The sequence below is a fragment of the Pseudonaja textilis genome, chromosome 10, assembly GCF_049901715.1.
Source record: "Pseudonaja textilis isolate UNSWEBS1 chromosome 10, rPseTex1.2, whole genome shotgun sequence".
Classification (NCBI taxonomy): Eukaryota; Metazoa; Chordata; class Lepidosauria; order Squamata; family Elapidae; genus Pseudonaja; species Pseudonaja textilis.
The window spans coordinates 23786021-23804204 of record NC_141999.1 but is presented as its reverse complement, the minus strand read 5'-3'; the positions used below and the strand labels follow the sequence as shown (position 1 = coordinate 23804204).

Sequence of the window (18184 nt, the reverse complement as noted above, 5' to 3'; positions counted from 1 at the left end):
AGGAAGGGGTAATGAGAAGGAAGGAAGGAAGGAAGGAAGGAAGGAAGGAAGGAAGGAAGGAAAGTAACGAAAAGGAAGGAAGAATGAGAAGGAAGGGGTAATGAGAAGGAAGGAAGGAAGGAAGGAGTAATAAGAAGAAGGAAGGAAGGAAGGAAGGAAGGAAGGAAGGAAGGAAGGAAGGAAGGAATAATGAGAAGAAGGAAGGAAGGAAGGAAGGAAGGAGTAACGAAAAGAAGGAAGGAAGAATGGAAAGGGGTAATAGGAAGGAAGGAAGGAAGGAAGGAAGGAAGGAAGGAAGGAAGGAAGGAAAGAAGGAAGGAAAGAAGGAAGGGAGGAGTAATGAGAAGGAAGGAAGAAAGGAGTAACGAGAAGGAAGGAAGGAGGGAGGGAGGGAGGGAGGGAGGGAGGGAGGAAGGAAGGCGTAATGAGAAGGAAGGAAGAAAGGAGTAACGAGAAGGAAGGAAGGAAGGAAGGAGGGAGGGAGGAAGGAAGGAAGGAAAGAAGGAGTAATGAGAAGGAAGGAAGGAAGGAAGAAGGAAGTTGTCCTACACCATCCAACTACCATTTGGTATTCTCCAGATGTTCTAGACTACAACTCTCAAGATTCCTACTTAATGAAAGCATCAACTGCGGTGACATTTCTTAGCAGTTGCAAGAGCGTAACTCTGACTGCCCCTTCCTTCTCCATTAGGCACACCTGCATATAAAATATTGCAGGTCCTTCCACGGATAACCCCTAACTGAGTAAGCCTTAAAACCTCTTTCTCCACATGGACAGGATGCACACAACCCCTCAAAGCACACGGGGCCAAGTGCTAAAGGCCCTGGCTTCCTGCGTAATGTCGATTTTGCTTTCCATGTCTTTCCTGACAGGGCGGAGAGCGGCCCGGCCTTCGGCCTCGGGAGGCAGAATCCCTCCCACACAATGGGACTTTGAGTGCCAGGCTAAGCTTTCAGCAAGTTTACTCTTGCATCGAGCTGCTCTTAAGTGCCACTTGTAATGAAGCCGACCTCTGACTCTCTCTCACATGCCGAAAGCACAAAGGCTTGGAACGGCTGAACGAGTGCAATTCCGCCCTCTAAAAATTTCAAATATCAATGCCCAGTATGAAATATTTAAGGATCTTTGGTGCCAAGATGCATAGACCACAGTCTAAGGTTGACTCAGCCTTTCATCCTCCCGAGGTGGGTAAAATGAGGACCCAAATTGTTGGGGGCAAGAGGCTGACTCTATAAGCCACTTAGAGAGGCCTTTAAAAGCCCTGTGAAACGGCATAAAAGTCTGCTATCTTCCTTCCTTCCTTCCTTCCCTTCCTTCCTTCTCTCTGAACCTTTCTCCTCCCTTCTCTGATCCTCCCTTCCCTCTCCCTTCCCTTCCTGTTAGAATGCAATATGGCAGGCTGACTCTGCCCACTGCCAGCAGTTCGATCCTGACCGACCCAAGGTTGACTCAGCCTTCCCTCCTTCCAAGGTGGGTCAAATGAGGACCCGGATTGTTGGGGGCAAGAGGCTGACTCAGTGTAAACCGCTTAGAGAGGGCTGTAAAAGCAGTGTAAGGCGGTATATTGCTGGATGGGGAATTCTGGGAGTTGAAGTCCACCCATCTTAAAAGTTGCCACAAGTTGAGGCACGTGTTTTAAAAGGACACTTACTCACCATGGCTTTCCGAAACTTATGGGGAGTTGTCTAAAACCCCCGGCTAAGGGTTCAAGATCACCCCACCCCCCGCCAACTTGGTGATATGCTTGCTGGGGAATTCTGGGAATCGAAGTCCACATTATCTTAAACTTGCCCATGTTGGGGGAAAAAAAAATATCTGCTGGCTAAATTCAATGAAACCCTAAATTGACAGCTGGCAAATCTCCCCATCACTCCCTACCCGCTTTAAAAGGAATTCTTCATCCTTTCCAAGATGGGGTTACTGGCTCTAAAAATAGTTTAATTATTGACAAAGCCATCGCATGGGAAGTCCAAAGCTAAACTTGTTTGCTTGGGTAAGTGGGGGAGGGAAGGGAAGGCCGGAGGAAACGGAGAAAGGAAGAAAATGGGATTTAGTTACCAGGCGCTCCACAGAAACACTGCTTTGAATTATACATCCGGCCATGAAAATTTTAGTAGCTACCCCCTTCAGCTCCGCTGGTTGCAAGAAACAAACCATCCAGGACGGCCTAAGAGACAAGCTAAGGCTTGTCTGAGCAAAATATGTACTGTCACATGCTGTTTGCTTAGAAGTGGCTTGTCAAGCAAGGATGAAGCCACAAAGCGCCAAAAATAATGCTAGTCACCGGGCAGAAAATGCTGGCAACCATCCTGTCTTTAAAGTGTGCATGCGAAGATGCGGGAAGTCCTCGACTTCCAGCCGTTCATTCAGCGACTGTTCAACGTTTACAACGGCACTGGGAAAGAGAGAGACCTATGGCTGTTTTTTTTCCAGACAACTGTTGCAGAATCCCTGTGGTCAAATGATCAAAATCCAGACGCTTGGTGGACACGCGTAGAAGCCAAAAAACACTGGACAAAAATACATACGTGGTTGGGGGAATAAATGACACACAACAGCATATTGATTTAAAACCTGAAATATCCCTGTTGGGGAATCTTACCTGAATAATATCAATGTAATGAATACGGTAGTAATTTTGATTATTGTCGCACATGGTATCTGTACGATACGTTAAATGGAAGATGAATTGTTTGCACTTATAGAAAAATAACTGTTTGTTCGATCTTAACTGTCTCGCTCAGCAACGAAAATCTTGAGCTCAATGGTGCTTGTAAAGTTGTGGGCTACGTGAATGTGTGCAGGGAAGCTACCGCGTTGTCAACTTTCTCACGAAAAAGCGAGGGGGGAGGGCAGCTGACTCCTCGTGTGTTTTCTCCCTCGGGCCAAAGGCCGCTGCAACGGACAGTTCCTGACCGAGTGCCAACGGTGAGGTCAACTGGGAGATGAGCTCTTCGAGGCACAGATATGTCACCATCGGTGCTTTGACTAAACAACTCCCTGCTGCACAATTTGCACAAGGGGTCACACCCCAGGCACCACGAGACCCCTGCCACCAGCCAAAAATGCTGGACCAGGGGAATGTAGTCTGACGAGAAAATCCAGATTGTGTTACCTTTGTGCATGATGCAATGAGTTGCCAGAATTGGCTAATTACAGGAGGGGGGCAAGGGAGATTATATAATATACACCAATATAGATAGAGATAATAGATTGATAGATGATAGAGATTGATATAGAGATGATAGCTAGATAGCGATGATAGATAGATGGATAGTGATGATAGAGATGATAGATGGATAGTAATGTTAGATAGATAGCGATGATAGAGATGATAGAGGGATAGTGATGATAGAGAGCGATGACAGAGTCCTTGTGTGTGTGTGTGTGTGTAGTCCTCAACTTAGCACCATTCATTTAGTGACTGTTTGAATTGACAACGGCATTGAAAAAAGTGCCTTATGACCATTTCTCACACTTACAACGCTGCAGCAGCATCAAAATTTGGAGGCTTGGCAACTACATGCATTTATGACGGTTGCAGGGGCCCCGGGGGTGTGTGTGTGTCACGCCATCCCCTTTCGCGACCTTCGGACAAGCCCAGTCCATGGGAAAGCCAAGGTCCCTTAACAACCATGTTACTAACTTAACGGCCACAGCAATCCGCTTAATGACTGCGGCAAGGCAGGTTGTAAAATGTAAGATGGATAGGTAAGAGTGATAACTAGATAGATAGCTAGATAGTAATGAGAGAGATGATAGATAGCAATGATGATAGCAATGAAGTCCACAAGTCTTTAAGTTGCCAAGTTTGGGGACCCCTGTTCTCTAAATTAATCAATGACATTTCACAGCTATGAATACTTTGTGTTTTTTAAATCCCCAGTTTGCCTGTAATTAAAATATTTTGCTCTTTCCCCCCCCAAGTACTCCTAACCTCTTCCAACTGTTAACAAGACATAAAATGACACTAAAAATAAAGAAAAAAAAAACCCCATCCTCACAATCACAAGGTGAAACGTTTTTTTTTCTTCTTTTAGGGCTAGCGTGTCTTTTGTAGGCATTGTGGAGCTTCAGTCCCTGCTGCAGTCATTCAGCCAGGAGTCCCAAATCTAACATCCTGGAGGAAGGTTGGGCTTCGGGCAACTGTTTTGCTATCTTCCCCAAGTCAAGTATGATCATTAATTGTGAGAAGACCACGACAAAACTCAAAAGGAGGAAAAAAACAGGGTCAGAGATGCCAGGAATTCACTCGTCCTGACAACATTTCTGAAAGCAAGTTCACTGAAGAAACCAGTGGTCAAACACACACACACACACACACAAATTGCAGACTACACAACTTCCGCATTCTGCGTGCATTGTTAGGCTGTCAGCACTCTGGGGCTCCAACCACAGGGGCAAAGTTTTCCTTCCTGGGTATTGATTTTTTTTTTCTTTCTTATTAAGCTTTTGCTTTTTGCATTTTTTTTAAAAAAAAAAACATCTGTTGGCTTAGAAAAGTATTAGGAGAACATTCCTAAGCAGGAACTGGAGAATCTGTCTGGCTTTTTCCCCCAATCCCCCACCCCAGTGTTCATTTTCCAAGTCAACTCTGGAATTTGGCTGGGTTTTCTTAACTTGCAAGGAGACACCTGAAAACAATGGGAGGAGTATTTAGAAAAGAAAAAAGGAAACCTTTGAAGAACAAAAGACACTTGGTGCAGACAAAGTCTTGTTTCAAAAAAACAAACTCAGATCTTTGTCTAAAAAGTTGCTCTACCTGTCTCCAATGGGCCTTTTTTTTTTTTTTAATGTTTACGGCTGTCTCCTTATATGGAAAGGAAGGACAGGTTTGAGAAAGAGGTTAGCTAAAGGCAAAAACAACCCCAAGAAACGGGTGGGGGCTGGGAACCACTTTTTCTACTCTGCAGGCCGCTGTGCGTCTTTTAATACAGGTTTTTTTTAAAAAAAAAAACCTTTTTTTTTTTTTTGCCAAGTGTGATCAGACACACAAGGAATTTGTCTCTGGTGCAGCAGCTCTCAATGTGCACGCAAAAGCAACAAGAGTTGATAATACAATAATACCAATAAGATGAAGGATAATAATGATGATAATAACAATAATAATAATGCCATACATCATGAGTAAATATCCTTATGTCTAAGACAATACTGTGGAAATTAGGTGTTCAGCAGTGATGGCACAAGGGGGGAAAAACTGTCTTTGGCTCTAGTTGTTTTGGCATGCAATGTTCTATATAGCAAGGAGAGGTTGAAACAACAGGATAGGAGGGGTCTGTAGAAGTTTTTAAAAAGGTGTTGGATAACCATTTGTCTGAAGTGGTGTAGGCCTTCCTACCTAAGCAGGGGGTTGGACTAGAAGACCTCCAAGGTCCTTTCCAACTCTGTTATTCCATTCCATTCCATTCCATTCCATTCTATTCCTATTCTACTCTACTCTATTTTCTCCGCCTTCCTTCTGACCAGAGCAATATATAGGTCCTCAATTGAAGGCAGGCTGATTGCAATTGTGGTTTCTGCCATCCTAACTATCCGGATGTTAACTATCCAGAGTTAACTATCCTAACTATGGGAGTCTGTACCCCTTCTGTTTGGTTGTTGTACCAAACCAGACAGTTATAATACCCGTGGGACAGAAGAGAGATCTGCAAAACATCCTCAAATAAGGTCAGCGAGTCGTTCTTGGAGAATACAGAAAAGAGAGGTCGTCACCCAATTTTGGAAGATGGCACAACTTGCTGGAAACCACGCACGCACACACACACAAAGACAGGTCTAAGCCAAAATGGAAAATGTGTCTCATTCGCCAGCCATTTCACCGACAGTCATAAAGAGGCCGGAAAAACAAATCCTCGCCTGCTGTTTCAGCAAACCATGGAGAGGATGTGTTATGAAATTAAAACCTAGCCTTGCTCCGTTTTTAAACCAGGAGTCAAATTAAAACCCAGCCTTGTTTCATTTTTAAACCAGGAATCAAAATAAAACCTAGTTTTGATCCATTTTTAAACCAGGAATCAAAATAGAACCCAGCCTTGTTTCATTTTTAAACCAGGAACCAAAATAAAACCTAGCCTTGTTTCATTTTTAAACCAGGAATCAAAATAAAACCTAGTTTTGATCCATTTTTAAACCAGGAATCAAAATAAAACCCAGCCTTGTTTCATTTTTAAACCAGGAACCAAAATAAAACCTAGTTTTGATCCATTCTTAAACCAGGAATCAAAATAAAACCCAGACCTGTTCCATTTCTAAACCAGGAATCGCTAACTTAGGGAGGCTGACATTAGAAACAAGCAATTTAGTTCTAAGATAGAGGTGGTCAACAGTTCTCCAGCTTTGGTCGTCTTGGAGTTGAGTCCCGCTGTGAAATAAGAGGTGGTTCCAGCAACTAACTGGGAGGAGGCATGCTTTCTGAGCCCTCTCCCAGTGCCGCCACTAGGGTTCATGCATGGTGCAACATGTTCCCTTTGAATGTTCTCACTGAAAAGAACATGTGGCCTTCATCTCCCTAAGATGCTGGCATCTCCTAACCCAGCATCTCCCACCATTGGTGGACAATGGATGTTGCTGATGGTGCTTCAATACAATGAGGTTAACCCAGAAGTCCCCAAACTTGGCCGCTTTAAGACTGGTGGACTTCCACTCCCAGAATTCCTCCTCCAGTCACGTTAGCTGAGGAATTCTGGGAGTGGAAGTCCACAAGTCTTAAACTTGCCAAGTTGGAAGATGCTTGCCCTAAATCCTACAGAAATCCCAATTCTGTTAAGACCCTGCTAGATCAGGGCTCCCCAAACTTGGCCGCTTTAAGACTGGTGGACAGCTAAGCTGGCTGGAGAATTCTGGGAGTTTGAAGTCCAGAAGTCTTAAAGTGGCCAAGTTTGGAGACCCCCTGGGTTAAAGGCAAAGAAGAGAGAAGCAGAATCGGGTTGGGGGTACAATTTGCTGACTGGTGAGGAACCCCTTCAAACGGTGATGGAGAACCAGCTCGGTTTCCACTGGCGGGACCGAAAGATGCGAAGGTGGGCTCAACCCCGGAGTTCAACCGTTCTAAAATTAGCCTTTAAAAGAACGCCAACAGACTGTGCCATTCTGAAGTCAGGTTGACTCCTACATAGAAATTTAAAAAAATAGATCCTTTTTTGGGGGCCTTTTTTCAGGCTTCTAAATTTGGAAAAGGCGTATTTCTGAATGTCCCGTGTGCTTTCGTTGGGTACATGGCTTTAACTCAGCAGGGGGAAACGGGAGGAAGGCCAGTTCTCAACCTAAATCAGAAACCATAATCCTCTACAGCCAGCTAAGACTCCTTTCTGTTTTTAGAGTCTCTATGGAGATTCTCAGTCCTTCAGGTCCTGGTTGTCCCAAAGGTGCTTTCTTTCTTTTTTTTTTTTTTAAAAAAAGGCAACTGGACTTTCCTTGGTTTTGCTTTGAAGAGGTTTCGCTTCTCATGTGAGAAGCTTCTTCAGCTCTGCTGAAGCAAAAGAGCTGAAGAAGCTTCTCGGATGAGAAGCGAAATGTCTTCAAAGAAAAAAAGCAGTCCAGTTGCCTCTTGAAAAAGCACCTGCTAACAAATTCACAGTGGAATTACAAGAGAGGGAAGATCAAGAATTCTATATGGCCTGGGAAAAACGGTACGTCTGGTTGGAAAACAGAAAGAAAATATAATGCAAAAGTAGAAGCTTTAAAGTGTAATTGTAAATAGTGTGTGTGCATGTATGTGTATGTATGTACGTATGTATAGGAGAAGGGTACAACCGATGTCACAAAGAACTGCAAAGATGTATATAGAACTTGCTTTTTTAAAGGTGAAAATTTAATAAACTCTATATAAAAGAAGAAGAAAAACCTGCTTTAGAGCCAAGTCAGCATCCTGCAAACGGCGCACGAACAAGCAACCTATCCCAGCCCTGACATCTCGCAGCTTGGAGGTGCTCCAACCCCCATAAAAGTTAAATCATGCCTGGCTACTCGGGCACATTTATCTCTGCCGGCTCTTCAAACTAACTCAAGCAAAATACTAATAACAATAATAATTTTTCAAGAAATGCCCAGGCAGCCCTGGACCGACTGCCAGAAACTTGGACGCAGATCCTTAAGAGTGCAATTTACGGTCTGGGCTTTGTAAGAGATGGATGGGTGGAAGGAAGGTTCCAAGGTGCTTCTGAGCCAAGATTTGACTTCCTGGCTCTATACCAATCATGGAAGATGTTTCTCCGGGCTGGGAACAACTGGAAAATACACAGGGGGGGATTCCTGTTTATTTTCAGCGGCAGAGGCGCCCATGGCAGCAGCTACTGAAAAGGTACAGAGCTGTCACCTGCGAGACTAAACATCCTCAACGTCAGTTCCTAAAACAAAACGCCTGACACACAACGCACAGCCTATTTCACACACAGGCGCACGCCTTCCACATACGTTGCTTTAGGTTGCCTTATTTTGAGCTCGTCCAAAGGAAGGTATTTTAAGTCAGGGGTCTCCAACCTTGGCGACTTTAAGACTTGTGGACTTCAAGTCCCAGAATTCCTCAGCCAGCTTTGCGGGTTGATGGCCACAAGTCTTAAAGTTGCCAAGGTTGGAGACCACCCCCTGTTTTAAGTGATCCTCGACTTTACGACCACAATTGAGCTCAATGTTTCTTAAGCAGGCGTTAAGTGAATGTTTCGCCTCATTTTCGTGACTTGCGCCGCTGTGCCTCAGCCACTCGCCTCAATCGTTCAGCGAACCGGGCAGTTGTTCAGCAAATCTGGTGTCCCCCTCATTGTCGTTGTTTGCCGGAAGCTGTGACCAAGGAAGGCCACAAATGGGGATCACGTGACACACACCCCCGGGCACAGGGTAGAGGTAGTCCTTGACTTACAACCGTTCATTTAGTGACCAAAGTTACAACAGCACGGGGGGAAAAGCTGAACTTACGGCCGTTTTCACACTTGTTGCCACATCTTCGTGGGGCCACGTGGTCAAAATTAGCCCGCTCGGCAAACTTGACTCGTACTTATGACGGACGCAGTGTCCCCCATGGGTTCACGTGATTCATCACCACCCTTTTGTGGCAAGCAAAGTCCAATAGGGAAGCCAGATTCACTTAACAGCTGTGGCTTCTGACTTAAAACAACTGCAGCGATTCACTTACCGACGATGGCAAGAAAAGTCATAAAAGGGGGGGGGGGGAGAGAAACTTGGGGGACCCCTGAAAGTAAAGCTGCAGATCAGATCAGATCAGAAATGCAGATAATGGTTTCCACCCCCGGTGATCGGTCCACTTAGTGACCGAGTTGCCAGTCCCAATTTGTGGTGGCTGAACAAAAGGCTACCTGGGCAAAATTAGTGCTTAACAAGGCCTCTTTGCTGGAGAGGACTAGTTTTACAGGTTATATTCCGGTTTACCTGTGTCGCCTCTCCAAATTCATTCCTTCTGCTAGAAAAAACAATAAAAACAGAACCATTTTCCCCCAAGCCAAGAGATTGCAGTTCTCCTTGCTACTTTTTATGTTGCTTCTTGCAAGCTGCAACTTTTGATATCTGGGGACACTTGAAATACTGTTACACTGTCTTGCAGGCCTTCCCGAAACTTGGCCACTTTGAGGTTTTTGTGGCCTTCAACTCCCAGAATTCCCCAGCCAGCCGGGTCTGTTTTTTTTTCCTCCTCTCCCCCAATGAGGAGAGATTGCAGAGGAAGGGATTGCAAGAGAGTAAGCTCTGCTGGTGCTGGGGGATTCTGGGAGTTGGAGTCCACCAGTCTTAAAGTTGGCCAAGTTTGGGGACCCCTGAATTCTAGCAAGTTCTTAACAGAATTTCTGTAAGATTTAGGGCAGAGGTGGGCAAAAGGAGGAGGAGAATGGTAGGTAGGTAGGTAGGAGAAAAAGAAGGAACAGAGGGAGGAAGGGAAGGAAGGAAGGAGAAAAGGAAGGAAGGAGCTATGCTGGCTGGAGAATTCTGGAAGTTGAAGTCCACAAGCCTTAAAATTGCCAAGTTTGGGAACCTCTGCACTATCAGCTTGTCGGCCTTTTTCAAAGCCAGATAAAAAAAAAACCCCTCTTATTCAAATGTATTTTTGAAAAGGGTGGGGGGGGGGGTGTTTGCTGGCCCATTAAAAAAGCCCCACTGGGAATTCTCCCAGGCCAATTAAGCAAAACGCCCCCAAATCCAAATCCCGCTAGTTGCGCAAACTTTTATTGTGTTGTCGTGTTTTGTTTTGTTTTTCTCAGTGGCTCTGCAGAAGCCGCCGAAACAAAAGCTGTGGGGTTGTGTGTGGGGTGTGTGTGTGTGTGCATCACATCCATCATCCGTTCCTAGAGGGCCAACAAAGGGAGGCTTGTTGATGATCCCTGCAAGGACCACCCATTGCATTCAGAATTCTCAACACACTTGCAGCCTTGCCTTTATTTTTTTAGCAAGGTGTTTGTTTCATCGGGCTGCAGAAATGCACCTGAGTGAGGAACATCACATGCTTATTCAAATATTGGCCTTCGCGTTTGATGTTTTCCCCTCAGAGGAGTGGCTATCCAGGCCTTTTTTTTTTCCGACCTTGCAAAAATCCGACAATGCTTCCCATTCTATATTAACAGGATCCCCTCTTATGCCCACAAACGGGAAATGCATTATAAAAAAAATATCGTCAATACAAACTACCTCGGTATTAACTAACTGAAAATAAAACTCACATCAGAAAAACCTCCCAGGTGTGCCAGTGTCCCTAAAGAGTTGCATAATTGAATATACTATATATGTGTGTGGGGGGGGTGTATGTGTGTGTCTGTATAAACAGATAGTGGGGGCATTACCGGCTCTTCGGAACCTTAAATTTTCCACAGTGAAAGGACATGAGGCTCATGCACTCTGGAAAAATCTTCTTTTCATGCACTCTGGAAAAATCGGAATGCAGAAAGTCAGGCCCGCAGGTAAGCGAGGGAGAGAAGGGGACCCATGTTCCAGTCAGCAAAATAAATAAATAAAATAAATTACTTTTTCAGTCCATTTCCCCCCACCAGACAGTCTGTTTTTTTACTACATGTACAGAAGCGGCTTTGAGGGCTGACACTCAAACATGGAACCTACACTCCCCCCACACACACACAAACACACAGGGGGAGAAAGAGAGAGAGAGAGACACAGAGACAGAGAGAACAGAGAGACAGTGACAGACAGACAGACAGAGAGAAAGAGGGAACAGAGACAGAGAGACACAGAGACAGAGAGACACAGACAGAGACAGAGAGAACAGAGACACAGAGAGACACACAAACAGACAGAGAGAGACAGAGAGAACAGAGACACACAGACAGAGAGAAAGAGGGAACAGAGACACAGAGAGACACACAAACAGACAGAGAGAGACAGAGAGAACAGAGACACACAGACAGAGAGAAAGAGGGAACAGAGACAGAGACACACAGACAGACAGAGAGAAAGAGAGAACAGAGACACAGAGAGAAAGAGGGAACAGAGACAGAGAGACACAGACAGACAGACAGAGAGAACAGACACAGAGAGACACACAGACAGAGAGAAAGAGGGAACAGAGACACAGAGAGACACAGACAGAGAGGGAGAGACACAGAGACACACACACAGACAGAGATACACAAAGAGAGACAGACAGACACACACTTCCAATTTACAGCCTGGCGGGAAATTTCACGCTACTCCAATCAAGCCAATCCTACCAAGCGGCAGAGACCCACGGAAATCGTTTGGGTGCCACGTCACCGGGACCAAAGTGGAACCGAGGCCTGTAGCCAGGTGTAAGCTCGGCTACGGTTAGCACTTTGAAGGCTGCACACCTCTTCCTCCGTCTGTTCCTTTACACTCACGCACATACACACACACCACTCCCACCCCAGGGCCTTCATGCCAAAACCTTTTGACTCGACCAGCCTTTTGGAAGGAGATGCTGGCATTCGCGTCAAAGCCACAACTATGCCAGAAAAACATGGAAAAGCTATTAGCTGCTTGGAGCTGGCACCGAGTCAGGATAGCATGGGAGTCTAGCGTGGCTACTATCTGAGTGCGGCGCTTCTCAACCTTGGCGCATAGGCTTTAAGAGGGGCGGACTTCAGCTCCCAGAGTTGAAGCTGGGGAATTCTGGGAGTTGAAGTCCACTCCTCTTAAAGCTGCCACGGTGGAGAAGCATTGCTCTCGGGAGGGTGGGTGTCTTTTATTTCTGCCTAGTTCCTTCATTTCAGAGCAGGAAATAAGTACAAAGCTTCAAATCTACTGTTTCCCCCGCTAAAAAAAATGCCCCTTTATAGAGATATTTTTTTTCTCTCCTGCCAATTCAGACTCTGAACCACCGCCATAGCTCAACTCAGCCGGTTGGCAGCTCCCATAATTTAACTGAACAGCAGATGGCCAAGGTTTGGCTTCACTCATATTTGCCCACAAATATCCAAAGGACAAGTCCTGGGCTGGATGAAGCCAGCCAAATGTGCTGGAATTCAGGAAAGAAACTCCCATCAAACCCAAATTCCGAAGAAAGGGAAACTTATTTTTTTGCTTTGATTTGCACTTCGAGCCCTCTGGCTAACCACGAGAAAATCCTCTCATTCCAATGCAGGTAAGTCCTCGACTTAACGCATGCCCACCATCGAGCCCCCAAATTTCTGTTGGTAAAGTGAGGCGTACGTTAAGTGAAGTCTGCCCCGTTTCACGACCTTTCTTGCCATGATTGTTAAGTGAATCCGGCTTCCTCATTGACTCTGCTCATCAGAAAGACGCAAAAGGGGATCTCGTGACCCCCACGACACCGCAAGCGTCATAAATACGAGTCAGCTGCCAAACACCCACATTTTAATCACGCTGCAATGGTTGTAAGTGTGAAAAACGGTCCCTTTTTTCCAGTAACTTTGAATGGTCACTAAACAAACTGTTGTAAGTCAAGAACTATCCGACCTAGAAGTTAGGTCGTTTCACACAGAAATAAACGGAAGGGGAGAACAAGAAAGTCACAACATCATGGCTACCCTTCCAATTTAGTTGGCGTGCAAAGTAAAGTTTGCTTGGAAGCTCTCGATGGCTCTATAACAGGAGCCACACCGATCTGTTTTACTGATTTATTATTACTTATTACATTTATTTGCCGTCCGTCTCACCTAAAAAGCAGCCCTGGGGAAGAGTTTACTGCTTAATGTAGTACATTTGCATGCTACCCGACTCCTGACAACGCACAATTAAAACAATAATAATAATAAACAAAAAGAAGGAATGCCACACCTGGAATGCAGCATCCAGTTTGGGTCACCCCATTACAAAAAAAAAAAAAAAATGTTGAATCTTTGGAATAAGTGCAGAGAAGAGCAACCAAGACGATGATTAAAGGCCTGGAGACTAAAACATATGAAGAACAGTTGCAGGAACTGGGTATAGCTAGAGAACAGAAGGACGAAGGGGGACACGATAGCAGCATTCCAGTATTTGAGGGGCTGAAATAAAGAAGGGGTTCAAGCTATCCTCCACAGCACCAGAAGGCAAGAAAAGAAACAATGGATGGAAACTAATCCAAGGAGAAGCAACCTGGAATTAAGTAGAAATTTCCTAACGGGGAGGACAATGAACTACTGTTAGCGGAACAGCTAGCCTTCATAAGTTGTGGGCGCTTCAACACTGGAAGTTCTCAGAACGAGACTGGACGGTCACTTGCCTGAAATGGCATAGGATCTCCTGTTTGCAGGGGGCTGGACTAGAAGACCTCTAAGGTCCCTTCCAGCTCTATTCTGATTAGACTCAAGATAGCAAGAGGACAGAATTCCAGAGTGGAATGGAAAGGGGTGAGAGAAAGAAAACACAACACACCATCGAAACTATCCGAGGACTCCACTCTCTCACCCCGGCTAAAAGCCTGGGATTTTATTCGCATTACTCAACAGGCCTTACAACTAGTGTATCTCTACAAATGGTCCAGACTTGAGGCAACCACCCTGCCATAAGAAGACCACCCACCAAGGTCAGGAGGGCTGGGTGGTGGGGGAACAGCAACACTTCAGACATCTTCAGAGTTCACTTCTCTGCCGCCTGCTCTCTGAAACTATAATAATTATGCATTTTTTCCCGAGATTCTAGGCACCGAAATACATACATACGCCACTGACTCAGGGGTTGAGGGAGTTGGGAGGAGTTTAAAAATACAACCTGGATTTGGCAGAGACGCGCGCCCAAAATGCACATTCACACTCTCAAGGAGGCGGCGAGAGCGTTCTGCTAGAGAAGTTAAGGCCTGGTGTTTTAATATTTCCTGCCTGGGTTCAAAGTGAAGTTGCTCCCACTTTTATGGCCTTCCTTGTCGTTAAGTGAACCGCTGCGGCCGGGTATATTGGTAACATGCTGGTTTAGTGAATCTGGCTTCCCCACCACTTGTCAGAAGGTGGCAAAGGGGGGGGGGGAATGATGTGACACTGCAACCGTCGTAAATATGAATCACTCTGAATTTTGACCGCGTGACCAGGGGGATGTCGCGGGACAAGGTCATAATTCACATTTTTCAGTGCCCTTGTAACGTTGAAGAGTCACTAAAGGAACTGTTGCAAGTCAACGGCTACCTGTATAACCGTTTGTCTGAAATGGGATAGGGTTTGAACGGGGGAAGGCGGGGTTGGACTAGAAGACCTTCAAGGCCCCTTCCAACTCTGTTATTCTGTTACATCAACGGCAGCAGAAGAAAGAGGCCGGGACAGGCTGTTTTTGTTAGGGGGCCAGGAACTGTATGGGTCAGCTCCTTCGGACATGACAGCTGACCTTGGGGACAAGGCTAAAACCAGGAAGGGAAGTGAGGGGCGTGGCAGGAACCCTTTGATCCCAGGGCCAACGAAAACCACGCAGCATTGGTGCCTTCGAACTACAAAGGGGGAAGAGGAAAAGAAAAATAAAAAAAGGAAAAGAACTAAAATGCAGCAATCATCTAAAATTAGTGCCTGGGACAAACGATAATTGTGCTGTATTATTACACCTGAACTAGCTGTATTTATAATAACATATATTTATACATATATTTATAATTACAGCCCCTTCCTCGGGAATTATATTGTACAAATGTAAGTCAAATCAGGAAGAGTCGGGGTGGGGAAGGATAAGGAATAATAAAACAGAATTTTCTGCTCTTTTTGAAAAGCAGGGACTATTCAAAGCATTGCTGTGAGGGAGGGATGAAAAAATATTTGAACGTGCAGGAATGAATAGATTAACATTAGAAATGAAAGATAAAGAAGAATCTGAATAGTATGGGATTTGTTTTATCAGTGGTTAGAAAGCAAACTAAACTAAAATGGATGAGATGTAGTTATAAAGCAAAAAGGGAAGCTGGAGAAATACATTATATTGGACTTATATTACTTGTATGGGAACGTGATCATTGTTATATCGATAAGAAGAGTATTATTCATTGTAAGCACATGAAATATGTACCTAATCCACACACGATTGAAATGGAATGATTTATTGTATATAATTTTAAAAAAAAATTAAAAAGGGGGGGGAGATTAGAAGAATTTTGCTCCTAACATGACCCCCCACTCCACCCCATCCTGTGACATTTTTAAACTTGAAAGACGTACAGACCCCCACCCCAATCCGCTCACGGTGGCTCAGAGTTCCCAAGAGACGGCAGTTGTAGTTGGAAAAAGTCAGTTTTTTCCCACACTCCGTAGGCTAAAACGACTGGGGGAGAAAGCAGCTCTAATCTTCCATCTCATCCCACATTGCTGGATGAATAATTGTCTAGCGAAGGGAGGGGAAGGGAGGGAGGGAGGGAGGAGGCTGGCTGGCAGCCCTTCAAGCAGGCAAATGGAGCTGCCCCACCCAGCACTACTGTTCGCTTCTCGTCCTGCCACCCCTACACACCCACCTACCCCCCCCCGGCCGCCAGCCTCTCCCCTTTGTGGTAGGCAAACACCAGGCACCTGACTGGCAGCCAAGCTTCCGTGCCCTCTAGGAAGGTAATCCGAGGCTGACCTCTGCCTTGTCCAAGCCAGGAAGATATTCCCCTTCACGGACACCCACGCCACTTTCTCCACACCTTGCAAGCATGCAGCATGCCGGAGCAGACACCACGGGGTTGACACACACACACACACACGCCACTGTGCCCTTCCTGGTCTCGCCCGGACAGGCCTTTCTTCCAAACCGTTCGCCTGGCAGCCTCCAAGGCATACGCGCACACACACACACATATCTAGGCTGGCACCCACATACAAAGCAGCTGGGAGCCCACCCCAAATGCCAACGTGGGGCAAAGGGCCGCTTCCTTCAACGGGATGTCCTGACTGCCAGTTGGATCCAGCCCTGTCATTGTTCCTTAGTGCTTTGCCCCTTCCTGCGGTTATTTAGGGTGCAGCTTCCATGCCAACTTGGGGTGCATTGGTTTCTAACGCTTCCCCCTCCAGCCAGAGACCCCTGGAGCGCCCCTCCCAAATGCCCCTTCTTCCCGGACTCTGCATTGCACATCCAAGCCAGGACTCCAAAGCCCATCGGTGCCCACCAAGGCCACCCTGACTTTCCAGTGCCCAGGTGCAGGCCGAGGAGGTGCCAAGGGCCCTGCGCACCCCGTTCCTCCTCCTCCTCCTCCTCCTCTGCTTCCCGGCCGTGACTCAGGACCACTCCCAGCCAGCAGGATCCCGCTGCCTGTCCTGGCGCTGCCTGGGAGCCCGTCCTTCACCCCCCTCCCCCACTGGACGGCACCTGGCACAGGTGAACCGACGTGATTGAGGAGCTTCCCGACCCCCCTCGCCGCAGGGCTCCCCCAAAACCCGCTCTCCCCAGGAATGCAACCCCCCCTCCCCGAGAAGGCTCAACCCCCGATGGGCTCCTCCCTCGGTTTGAGTTCCGTCCTCTCTCCAGCCACGAGACCCCATTGGAGCCACCCACAAAAAAGTTGCCCCGGTTGCTGTTTTGTGCGCGGCGCCAAGCCAAGCCCTTCTTGGGCTTTCAATGCGTTATCTCCCCGCCGGAGAACGCAAGGCGGGTGGGTGGGCACCCCGGTTGGTTGCCGAAGAAGCACGCCAGCTCTTTGCACCACCTTCGAGGAGAGCAAGCACTCTGCCCATGCCCAGAGGCACCCACACCTTCCAATTCTCCAACTGGAGGCTGTCCCCCCCACCAAAAAAACCTCATTGCATTGCTTTCCAACAAAGCAAGCACTCTGCCCATGTCCAGAGGCGCCCTCCTCTTTGATTCTCTACTTGGAAGTTGTTTCCCCCAATTGCATGGCTTTCTAGCAAAGCAGGTACTCTGCCCATGCCCGGAGGCACCCTCCCCTTAATTCTCTAGCTGGAAGCTGCCCCCCCCACTCCAAATTTCATTGCATTCTAGCAGAGCACTCTGCCCATGCCCAGAGGAACCCACGCCTTCCGATTCTCCAACTGGAGGCTGTTCCCCCCCAAAGAACCCTCATTGCATTGCTTTCCAACAAAGCAAGCACTCTGCCCATGCCCAGAGGCGCCCTCCCTTAATTCTCTAGCTGGAAGCTGTTCCCCCACCCCAATTGCATTGCATTCTAGCGGAGCACTCTGCCCATGCCCAGAGGCACCCTCGCCTTCTGATTCTCCAGCTGGAGGCTGTTCTCCCCCCACACACACCCATTGCATCGCCTTCTAGCAGAGCAGGCACTCTGCCCATGCCCAGGGCGCCCTCCCTTGATGCCCATCGCCTGCCCGCCCTCACCTTGCGCTGCTGCTTCTCCCAGGCCGGGTCGAGCAGGAGGTCCCGATCCCAGTCGTCCTCCTGAGCCATGTAGTCGCCGATGCCCGGCCCGTTGCCGCCGTACTGGTAAGCGGGTTGTCCAGCGGTGTGGTAATCCACCATGGCCTCCTTTAACGCGTGTGGGGGGGGGTGGGGGGCACTTCGGACTCGAGGCGAGCTCCGGCCGGAGGAAAGAAGCGGCGGGGCGGCGGAGGACGAGCGGCAGACGGAGAAGGAGCGCCCAGCTCCGAGCGCGGCGGCTGCACGGGACCGACTGACGACGACGCGCCCCAGCGGGGCCACTGCGCCTGCGCCGCCCCGCCCAACCGGGCCCGAAGAAGCCCCGCCCACGGGAGAAGACAAGAAAGCCCGCTCTTGCCCGACCGCCGACCAATCCTCGCCGCTTTCGGGGAAAGCGCAGGCGCTCCCGTCCTGGCTCCGCGCAGGCGCAAAAAGAAGCCCTCCGCGAGCGGGAAGAGCGAATGCAGAGCTGTTGGGAATCGTCCTTTTGGCGGTCCC

The 18184-nt window shown here is 47.5% G+C and overlaps 1 protein-coding gene across 6 annotated transcripts in view; it reads right to left on the bottom strand.

The window, feature by feature from the left end:
- The window catches only part of ACTN4 (actinin alpha 4), a 96038-nt gene extending 78081 nt beyond the window's left edge, over positions 1 to 17957 (bottom strand). For 3 of the 6 annotated variants that reach the window (XM_087939295.1, XM_087939297.1, XM_087939299.1), the window contains exon 1: positions 17648 to 17957. In XM_087939295.1, the coding sequence (XP_087795421.1) occupies positions 17648 to 17788 (141 nt within the window). In that variant the 5' untranslated portion in view covers positions 17789 to 17957. The remainder of the gene's footprint in view (positions 1 to 17647) is intronic. The other 3 variants (XM_087939296.1, XM_087939298.1, XM_087939300.1) reach the window with 1 other exon arrangement.
- Positions 17958 to 18184: the final 227 nt, after the last annotated feature.